This window comes from Nymphaea colorata, chromosome 1, assembly GCF_008831285.2.
Source record: "Nymphaea colorata isolate Beijing-Zhang1983 chromosome 1, ASM883128v2, whole genome shotgun sequence".
In the NCBI taxonomy this organism is placed as follows: domain Eukaryota; kingdom Viridiplantae; phylum Streptophyta; class Magnoliopsida; order Nymphaeales; family Nymphaeaceae; genus Nymphaea; species Nymphaea colorata.
In genome coordinates, this window is record NC_045138.2 from 8248268 (window position 1) to 8259538 (window position 11271).

At 44.3% G+C, this 11271-nt stretch overlaps 1 protein-coding gene across 1 annotated transcript; it reads left to right on the forward strand.

Annotated features, from left to right (window-relative positions):
- Nucleotides 1-9442: 9442 nt before the first annotated feature.
- LOC116245665 (cucumber peeling cupredoxin-like) lies at nt 9443-10549 on the forward strand. The gene is made up of 2 exons (XM_050075312.1): nt 9443-9871; nt 9974-10549. The coding sequence occupies exons 1-2, from the start codon at nt 9700-9702 to the stop codon at nt 10351-10353; spliced, it is 552 nt and encodes a 183-aa protein (XP_049931269.1). The 5' UTR covers nt 9443-9699; the 3' UTR covers nt 10354-10549.
- The last annotated feature ends 722 nt before the right edge of the window (nt 10550-11271 follow it).

Genomic DNA, 11271 nt, shown 5'->3' on the forward strand with positions numbered 1-11271 from the left:
CAAAAATGTGATTTTAAAATCGGAAATTGTAAAACCCTGGATCTCTCAGCAGATCCAACCATTAGATTTGAAATCCAGGTCTATCAAATGTAGCCTAAAGGCATGTGTGATAGCTTCATGTCTTACTTCTGAGGCTGCTTGGCAATGTACAATTCATGTAACTCACTGTTTAATTAAACAAACAGTACGTTTCCTAATTGTCTATTTAATATCGACGTTATATACGTGAGGTCTGATGAGAGAGATCGGACCTTATATCTTTGTATTTCACTTGGGATCTCAGATATGATGTAAACAAAGTACATCCTATGGCCGACCTGATTCCAAATCAAATCCACTCAGGAGAGAGAAGCTGAAATCCGCTGTTTGTTTAAACAGGGCATTTCAGAGTTGACAGTTGAGTTCCCCTTGGGATAAGCAAATTTGTAGGATGTCATTATATGAGTTTTGGATCAAATATTTGATGAACCATTTCGAAAAAAAAAAAGATATAAAAAAAAATATCTGATTAAAAATATAATCAGATTTGGAGTTCATTTGATCAGATTCCATTAAAATTCAGATATACATAAATAACCAATCTTATTAGGGTTCAGTTTTGGATTGGATGTAGGCTTGGGCATCGGGCCAACCGGCCCGATACTCAAAACCCAAGCCTGGGTTCAGTCTGATTATAATAAAAAATCTTTTTTTAGATGTAAAATAAATTTTTTGAATATAAAATACATTTTTAATAATAAAATATATATTATTAATAAAATAAAAATAATATTTAAAATTTATCAGGCTGAATCTGGCCCCGTCAGGTCGACCCGGGGTGACCCGCTAGATTATCGGGCTTGGTACCCGTGGGTACCCAGTCGGATAACCACCTCTAATTGGATGTAGTTTAAATAAATATTTTATATCCAATACTTGTATATTTTGAACATCGGCCAGATTCAGTTCAAAATTCAGATTGGATATGAATGTGAAAATAGTATCCGAATTGTGAAATCAGATTCCAGGATCGGATATGACTTTTTCATATGTATTCAAATCCAAATGTATGAATATCCGAACAGGTAGATACGGTTAAGAGTTAAGAGTACATCCAATTTCAATCCTATCTGTTGACATCCCTACTAACCTAACCTAAAGACATAGATCATGGCTCACGTTTTGAGTAGATTTAAGGTTCGATGAACCCCCACTCCTTCCTTAAAAACGATAAAAAATTCCATGCCTTTTAACAAGCAGCCTGAACAATGGATGGATTTCAGCCGTCCTGAATTTGAATTTTTCTTGGATCAACGTAGTTAAAAAACTTAAATTAGCTTCTAAATGTATGAAACTAAAAAAAGGCAATTTGAGCCGATATATAGCAATAAGTATCAGCCAACGCAGTATACCGGTGATCAAAACGATCCCACGCTGATGCCCTTTTTTTACAACATTATTTGGTTAAAATTGATGTCCTTTAGTGGCAAAGTAATGTTAAAAAAAAGTTTGCAGTTAATGTTGAATGCAGACGTTCTAGCAGTACCATCGACTGCTAGACCTTTCTTTTGATTTCTTTTAATCCTTAAGATTAATTTTCTTATCAACAATTTTGCAATATAAAAGCATATATTAAAAGAGAAATAAACTATTTGAATAGAATGGCGCACGCGTACGATTCAAGTAAAAAATAAAAATAAAAAATATATAAAACTGATTAAAAATTATGAAAATATATTAAGAAAAGTTAGTATATTTGGACTTGGTGTTCTTGAAGCGGCCGATTTGGGCAGATTCTCATAAAGCTAGTGTGGAAAAGTCCTTTCCCACATAAACTATTTCTTGATTTCTTGACCCATATAAAGGGCCTTCGCTTTCATGATGTGGAAAACAGGGTTTATGGATTCTGCATTCTTCATCTGTTCATACCACATCTGATCATTAAAACTTGGAATTGAAGACTATTTCAAAGTTCGAGCTCTCAAGAGCCGGCTACAAATATGATAAGTTAAGCCAGCACACCTAAGTACTGTTGAAGCAGTGGTCAAGCCATTTGAAAATAATATTCTGAGGGTCGTTCGATAGTTGAAACATTTTATGTAAGTATTTTATGAATCTATTTCAAAGTACCCACCAATCTCTAACAATGTTTTATGAATTCACCTTACTTTTTAAGATAGATTCCTGAAATAGTAACAACCTTTTATTACTGCCAAACAACTTGTTCTAGAAAAAAAAAAACAAGAACAAAAAGAAAACAGGAAGATGCAAGTTTGAATATGGTTCAGCTAAAGCCAGCCAACGTAGGAGAATATTAATCTTTCTTCACTCATGTTTTATCTTGCTTTCGAGAATTTCCGTTCCACGGAGAGGAGCCAATAACGAGAAAAGACACTTCAAATTAGATTGTGTCACAGACACTCAATCACGTGTTTGAAAGGAGCGTTCTAGCAGGAGACTGTGTTCCTCTCTCTCTCCAAAGTTGCACTTTGAGACAGTCCATCCAACCTTTCACACGTGCCACCGTTTGAAGAAATTTGATATACAGGTGTGAAAACTTTTTCAGTTGGACTTGGGTGGAAAGAAATTTATTAATTTTCACCATACATCTTAAAAATAAAGATTGATTTTTTTTTTTCAAGAACCTTTGTCCTTGATTTGACAAAGAGAATGTACAGTTTCTCTCATTTTCGTCCTCCGACAGTTTGACTTGGAAATTTTTTCACTGTACCTGCCGTGCATGACGCGTATAAAAAGTTGCTTGGGTTGGGTCCTAGGAGCACTCCTATCCCGAGGAAGGTGAGGGCTCTCGTTATATTTGGACTTGGCACTCCTTCATTTGCATGCTAAAAATATGCAATCCCACACTAATTGAAAAATAGGAGTTGACCTCTATGATGGATTGGAGAACCGTCCATCCCCTCCAAGGGTATGTCTTCGCCTCTGCGTCGGGCCGGCCCGGGCTTGGGCCAGGGAAAACCTGGCCAGGGCCGGGCCCGGGCCCGATAACCCAACCGGGCCGAGCCCGGGCCCGATAGGGCGGCCCGGCGGCGACCCGGCCCGGCCCGACTCCCGCCCTCGGTCGGTCAGGCGGCCGGGCGGCCTCCGCCCTTCGCCCTCGCTCCCTCTGCCTCTCTGCTCCCTCACCCTTTTCCCTCTCCCTCTCCACCTGACCCGCTCGCTCTCCTCCCTCTCTGCTCCCCCTCTCCCTCTCTTCTCCCGTCTCCCTCTCCCTCTCTGCTCCCTCTCCCTTTTCCCTCTCCCTCGTTTCATATTACGCCCTTTCTCTCTCCTCACGGCCGTTCCTTCCTCTTGTTCGACCGACGGTGGCTTCCACCGTTCTTCCTCAATCAAAAACAAAGAGAGGGGAAGCTCTCGGTCTCGGGCGAAGACTCCTTCCTCGCCTGGTTCGCCCGGCGGTGAGGCTTTCGTTGTTTTCAAAAGAGAAACGAAGCAAAGAGGAGGAGATTGTCTTCCTCCCACGCTCGGACACTAGGGTTCTTCCGACACGGCTCCAATCGACCGTCCGACCCTCTTAGCCGCCGCCTCCACCTCTGCTGCTCCTTTTTTCAGCCTCGCCTCGCTGCGACAGGGATGAATCGACAGGGCGTCTCCCTCTCCGCTCTCCCTCCTCCTCTGAGTCCCCCTCTCCCCTTCCCGTCTCCTTGATACGAGCCTTCCTAGAACTCGAGCTACCCATGTTGGCACCTCTGTAGAAGGCGCTCGTATTGGTAGGGAGGCTAACTTTTCTTGTCTTGAGTTTGGTGGAAAACAGGTGGAGCCAAGCCGGCTGCACATGGAAGACCTAGGTGGGTTCGACCTAGGAGACCTAGACCCGCCCGGTCTAGGTGTGGAAGGCCCAGGCGCACCTAGCCTGGATGAAGAAGACCCGGACCCACTTAGTCCGGAAGAGGATGACCTAGGAACGTCTGGCCTAGATGATGGTGGGCTCAGCTTGGAGAGGAGCATGCATGATCCGGGCATGGATAAAGAGCAGTGGGCTCGGGCCCACTTGGAGAATCAAGTTGACGAAGCTCGGGCGGACCTGGGTGAGGTGGGGCCTTTGGCCCAATTCAGATTTGAACTTTTTATTTGAGTTAATTTGCTTATGTATCGTTTTCTTTATTAGACTCGATTTGCTTTTCGTCTCATCTTGAGACACAACTTGAAACCGGTTCGGGCACTTGTATTCAAGCCCAAAACCGAGACACTTATTCATTATCGTTTAATCAAATTGAAGTTTTTTCTCTCCGTGTGAGGAGTCTCGTGGACCTTAGGTCGTGGCTTCCATGGAAGCACTACATTGCAATGCTCACCAAGCCGTGAGATTAGTGGAGATTCAAGCTCCGTTAATGGCCGCCGGCAGCCATTGACAACTTGGATTTACATCGTTCCGAACCAAGAGATCCTTGGATAGGCAGCCGTGCCTTCTCCTTGATCACGAAGGAGTTGAGAGGTGGCTGCACTAGAGGAAGTTGAAGGAGGCGCCGCCCGTGGTTCTGGCTCGTCTTCTTCAACATCGACATCCGGCGAGTTTCTCATCGTGAGCTAAGTATTCCGATCTTCCTAGTACTTGGTAGATGGGATCTCGGTTCTCCCTTAACCACAACATCAACGCAGACCCAAGCCTTGCATTCGGGGGATAAACTCCTCGTCTAAGTAGGTCTGGACCAGCGGCATCGCGTGGAGAAGAAGACCTACCTTGGAGACGACTTGAGGACGATCGGGAGCATCCGACTGGAGTTCTTCCAGCAGCATAAATCTTGGTAATATTCTGTTGAATCTGAGATAGGTGAGGCGTCCCTAACCTCTATACGAATTCTGGACCAAAAAGAGAAGGCTAGGGTGAGGAAGGAGAAAGTCCGCGGAAGGAAAGAGCGCCATCGCGGAGGGAAAGAAGGAGAAGCACGGAAGAGGCGACTCTCGGATTTCTGAAGGGCGCGTCAGAAACCACTTCTGCTAAAACAGCTGTATCTGGAGATTTACTGGGAGTTTTGAGGCGATCTATAGCTTGTTGGAAAGCTCTCATCTTCAGGTACAACATACTAAAATTTCAGCCTGATCGGACCAGGGCGCACTGGTCACATCCGCCGCTGACGTTCACTGTTTCCGCCACCGCCGCTCAGGCGCAGTCCGCCGCAGAACCGCCACTTGCAGAGGCTGTTTCCGGCGATTTCGGTGGAGTTTTCAGGCGATCCATATACTGTTGGATTCGTAATTAAAAGTTCTACAACATATCCAAAAATCAAGATATTTGGACTTCATTTGGCTGGTGAATCATCTACTGCAAGTTCTGGACGTTGAAGGACTGCTTGCCGGTTTTCATGGAGTAGGTTCGAATTCCGGATAATTTTCCGGCCAGATCCGACCATTGGGTAATTAGTTCCAAGTCTGCCCTTGCTATATCTTGATTTTACTTGAATTAATTCACATTTAGCATGAGCAATTTGGTCATGAGATGCGAGCTCAACCCTAGCGCATAAGTACATCAAAAAGGCAACATTTGGGCGCCGTCCAGCCTTTCCTTATCCTCTTGCGACGCTTTTGGCAAGAGATCCACAGTTGATTGATGAGGAGGACAGGTGGCAGCTCGGGAAGGAAGGCGCCATCCATCTGGCCCACCAAATCAGCGACGAAAAAAGGGAAGGCGATCTCCTTCTAGATCCGTCCCTATAACTTTGGAAAGGAGATTCCCACGCCTTAGGTACGTTGAATCTGGACCCTTCTCAAATAAGGCAGGTGCTAGGTGGCGCCACAAGGTGAGGACACGTGGCAAGAGGCAGCTCGCGTCATCCCCGTAAGATCCTCCTTCCCGATTTGATCTCCAACAATCAAGGAAAGAGATCGGTCAGCCGATTAGGTGCATTGCACCTGGTCATTATCCAAATAAGACAAGATCTTGGCGCCATCCTTGGAGATTCTCAACGCACGATTGGAGGAGATTCTTCCACGATCCTAGGAGGGAGCCTCACGTCAATCTTGGGGGAGGTCTCTTAGCCCTAGCTCGTGTGAGGGAAAGAACGACCACTCTTTGAGAACTCGAGGAGCCGTGGAGAGCAAGGAGGGAGACACCGCGCCGGAGTCCGACCAGCATTCATCGCCAGAGCTCTCCACTTCACCGGAGAAGAAGGAAGTCACGCGTGTGTTGGCGCTTCCAACACTTGTTTCCCCTATCTACGACACTTCCTAGGGGTTATTCGATTATCCGGTGAAGTGCATCCACGAACCCTCTTTCATTTTTTTTATCATTTGGATCGTGATTACTTGTGTTCGTGTGGTTCATTTGGGAGTCTTGCCCGTGAGTTCGTGGGAGATAGTAGGGGTCGGAAACGAAGGAGTAGGAGCGTAACTTGAGGATTGCCTCAACGTCCGCCGGCGCACCGGCGATTGCTTCCCCTCTAATTACAAAGGACCGGGGTTAAATTGGTCTTACGGGTGAAGGCTCTCCTCATCTAGAAGTTGATTTCTCTTTCACTTCTATACTTGATACTTGCTGGTGTTGTTTCTCAAATCCTCATTCCATCAAAGAAACATGTGGCTCAACCTCTTCCCGTGGGAGATTGGAACCCGAGAGGGAGAAGGAACCGCATCCGTCGGGCGAAATCGACGATAGCATCCCCAAATCGACATTCTGTTCACTCTTGGGGTTGATTGGGAATCCGGTGACGATACTCCCCCTCTCTCTATCGTTTCTTCCTAGATAGAACTTGATTTCCTTCTCATTATTGTGATTCTATCTAAGGACTATTGCTGCCCGGAGTTGAAGGGGAGCTGAATACCGAAGGGCAATCTTGCGTTGTTGGCCTTTACCTTCGGTGAGCAAGAGGAGTCCCTAAGCGAGGCCTTGGGAGGTAACATCGGATCATCTTATAGATCCGGGGAAAGGGTGTATTTGCTTTCCAAACCGCTTACGACATTGACAACCGGCTGGAATCCCTCCAAAGCACCTTGCCAAGGACACGATTTCTGGGTTGTGGACCACCTAGGGATAAGGGTGTGGTTTGTCCCGACTAGGGATTGAATGACAGGATGGTTTGCATGGTTTAGTGGATGTTGAGTGAGATGAGTGCTTGATGTATCGCTACGCTTTGTATTAAGCCTTACACCTATTCTAGACCATTGTAGTAGGCTCAAGCCGGGATTGGGGAAGCCCTTCTTGTACTATCTTGACCTATTATTAAGCCGAGGTGACTGTCTGGCGGGAACCATTAATTGTATTGAAATTTTAAACCCTAAATCGGTGACATCCTCTTAGATCTTGGAGAGGGTCTCGACGGCCCCTTGGTGACTTTCTTATCCGCATTCGGGCAGACCCTACCACTCGCTCTCCCTTTTCCCTCTCTGCTCGTCTCCCTCTTCGCGACGGGCCAGGCCCGACCGCTCGTCTCCCTCTTCGCAGCGGGCTGGGCCGGGCCTGACTTTTGGTGGCCAGGCTCGGTACCCGGCCTGGCCCGGCAAGTTCATCGGGGGCCTGGCCCAGCAAGTTCATCGGGCCGGGCCCGGGGCTTCAGGCCTATTGGGCCACCCGGGCCGGGTCTTAGGGGGCCGGGCCGAGGCAGCCCGGCCTGATGCCCAGGCCTATTCGCCATTGTTGAAAAATAGAGACCGGACAAGGGATTGTCTCTTTCTTTGTTCTCCTTCTTTCAAGTCTTTGCACCATTTAAAACTGCAAGCTTTGCGAAAATCCAAAAAGTGGTAGAAGTCTTGGCCACTTCCCTAAGAACACATTTGGCAACAACTACAATTGTTTCGGTCTCATGAATCTATCCTAAAGATTGGGATGAATTAATAAACTATGGTAACATAATGACTTGTAAATCTACCTCAATCTTTTCAATCTTTGGAACAAATTCATAGGACAATAACAACGTGTTACTATTACCAAACTGACCCTACATGTCAACCTTTCATGTTTCAATGAAACGTGCCTTTGAGTTTGAAAATTTTACATTCTTATATAGTTTAATGCATATGGAAAATGATTCATGTGTTTCATGCATTTGAGTGTTAATCCTGTATATTTTAGGAGTTAAATATGAACACATCTGCACTAAGTTAACATTCTATACCTGGTTTTAAGTTAGAAAGAATGTAAATTTAATAAATATCTTATATTCAATACCCATGCGTTTTGAAAATAAGTTTTTAATATAGAAAAATTGTGTATTTAAAAGTCAAACTTTTGCATCCAGTTCTAAATTTTAAAGTTGGATTTAGATGGGATTGGGATTTTGAATTTAGAATTCAGACAACTCCATATGACATGGACTTTTTTTTTATTGGCATTTGAATCTGAATCCAAACCCAATCATCTGAACATTCAATAAATCAAATATGGTGAAGGGTGCACCTCAGTCGAGTATGATCTCATTAGCTACTACGCATCACATCAACTCTCTTTTGCTGTGTTGAGAGAAATTTTCAAAAAATCACCACAAGAGCTATTGAGGCCATTTAAGTCAATAAAAATAATTTTAAGAAACATTTAAAAAAAGGTGGCCAACTTAAGTCATTCAAGGTGTATAATGGTGTGTAGTGAATAAATTGCTTTTCATTTGAAAGGCGTAATATAACTGGTTGGATAGGTGGGTGTATAAAAAAACACATTGTCTTTGGATCATAAATAACCGTTAAAAGTCCCTCATGTAGCTCAAAATTTTAAACGCAAAGAGAATTGGAGGTCTTTGGGTTTATTTCGAATGGTGCGGTGCCCATCGAAAAATAAACTGCTTTTGACCGAGAAGAGAGAAGCCTATATTTTCATTTACAGCATCTGTTTTAAAAAGGACAAAATGGGAAACTAAATGAGTTTGTGGGTGGCACCAAACTGACCCCAAGGTCACATGGGGGAGAGCAGACTTCACAGTCTCCCTTTTCATGTTCACACTCGGGCCCTCCACAAGTCCTCCACCATTTAAGAAACAAAGTTTGTAGACTGCACACAATCAAAGCAACACAGAATCGTGTTTAAAAGTTCTTGCAAAAAAAAAAAAAGCAAGCTTAAGCTCTAAACACTTTTCATTTAGCTATTGCTTTTACTTATTTCCGGCGTCTAAATATAAAGAATATATACTTAAATGAGTTTTCTGTGATTCATTTAAGAGCTAAGCACGTAAGTTAGTAAAACGATCCACAACAAGGATCAAAGATCTTTAAATTGAAAAAAGCAAATTGAAGTAGAGAATGGTTCTGCCTGTAAGTAGGCTTAAAATCACTGTAAAAAAGTCGGCCGTTCAATGCCTTTCAATGGAGACGCGAGAGCAGAGAGAGGCAGGCGGCAGGCACGCGGAGAAGTGGTAGGTAGCCGAGAGGGAGCTCCTCCTTCCCCCTTAGTCTCTACACTTACTTACCTTCAAAGAACAACGGAAATCTCTCTCTCTCTCTCTCCAGATCTTTCTCTCTCCCTCTGTCAACTCCCCAAGTCGCTCACCCCGTCAAGAGGAAAGAGACGAAGTGACCTGCGTCCCCCATCTTCCTTTTGTTTCGGCGACGCGTTTTCTTGGCCGCGGTAAAACAAAGTCTCCTTTGAAATTTCTTTTGCTGTTTCCTTTGACAGAAAGGAAAAGACAGTACCTTATTTTCCCACCGTGATCAAGTCCTATATATGGGGACAGTACATGCAACACCATTGAAGCGCAGAGGGAAAGGAACAGAGAGCGAGAAGCAGCGCAACGGGGGTGGCCTGCAAGCAGGAACACGAATTTTCCTTTTTTTTGGAAGATGGCATCTTCGAAAACCATCGTCACCATTCTGTTGGCGATGGCCATGGCCGCCGCTGCGTCTGCTGCCACATACACAGTCGGTGACAGCGCCGGTTGGATGATTCCGGGCACACCCACCTTCTACGACAAATGGGCCGCTTCCAAAACTTTTCGCGTTAACGACAAGCTGGGTGCGCAGCTCGATTCCTTCCCCCCCTCCCACCATTTCTTCTTCTTCTTCATGAAATTGAGATTGATGTTTCTTCTTTTTTCTCCATTTGGTTTTTCTTCAGTTTTCAACTTCCCGGCGGGAGCGCACACAGCGGTCAGGGTATCCGAGAATGAGTACAAAGCTTGCACCTTCGCCAACCCCATGGAGAGGTATACAACAAGCCCAGCGACCGTCACGCTCAACGACACTGGAGCTCACTACTACCTCTGCGACGTCACCGGGCATTGCAGCGCCGGGCAGAAGGTCTCCATCAATGTCGTCTCTGCCGCTGCCTCTCCTTTACCATCGCAGCCAACTCCTGCTCCTCCTGTTGCCGGATCAGCACCAAGCACGTTGCCTACTCCATCCAGCCAACCGACTCCCTCTGCAGCTTCCTTCAGCAGAGGATTCAAATGCACCACCTTTCTGGCATTGGTGCTTGCCTTTACCTTTATGTGGTAGATGGAACTACACTTATAACTTTTGTTAGGCTCTTGTAGCGTTCCTTTTCACCATTCTCTTTAGTGATCGGAGGAGTTGAGTCCATTGCGTGATTTCTACCTTTTCTGTTGTTTTGTTTTGTAATAATGGAGTCTTTTATGACTTGTCAGAGAAGGGAGACCCCATTTTTTATCAATACAAACATATTCTTGTTTCAGTAGTTTCCTGCCTTCGTTGTGTTAGTTGTTCACTTAGGATAAATTGTATTGGGCTTAAAACTACTTATACCATAATACATCCAACGTTTTGGTTTGCTTCAGGTGGACTTGTAGTTATAGTATAACCTTTTAATAGTGTCATACTTAAATTGTTTACCTCTTAAGAGAATAGCACACCAAAACGTGATAGCGACCATGGGATTCATTTTGCAGCCCCGTTGTGTTGTTTCCGTTGAGGCGTCCTACTTTCTTTTAAGTTACTTTTTTTTTCCCCCAAAATTATTAGTTTCAAGCTTTTAAGGGTGGGCTTTCACGATCTTCATAGTGGAGCTAGCCGATCAGCACTTGGATCCCGTGGAAGTAAAGGGATACTCATAATCATCCTCACTGGTTAGATTCATCCTTCGACATCCATATTCTTTATCATTAATCTAAGGGCAACATTCAATATAAATAAAATTGAAAATGATTGGGATATGACAAAAAAAAAATCACCTGCTATATGACATATGTAATAAATAAGTGTTAAAATATATTTTTTTTCTATTAACTAGTCCAAATTAATCTTTTTCTTTAGTGTCTGACGTTTGACTTGTGTTTTCAAGAATGGTGGGAATAACCTTGTAGAGTTCCTCTGCTTAGATCGCTTTTGGTACTTTGTCCCTAACATGCGAAGGCACGTTTCCACATTTTACAAGAAGGGTGTTTTTTGTATTTTTTA

Bases quoted from the DNA above. Each gene is read 5' to 3' on its own strand.
- LOC116245665 (XM_050075312.1), top strand. From the start codon at position 9,700: ATGGCATCTTCGAAAACCATCGTCACCATTCTGTTGGCGATGGCCATG. The intron at 9,872-9,973 runs GTGCGCAGCTCG...GTTTTTCTTCAG, and splicing joins TCGCGTTAACGACAAGCTGG to TTTTCAACTTCCCGGCGGGA.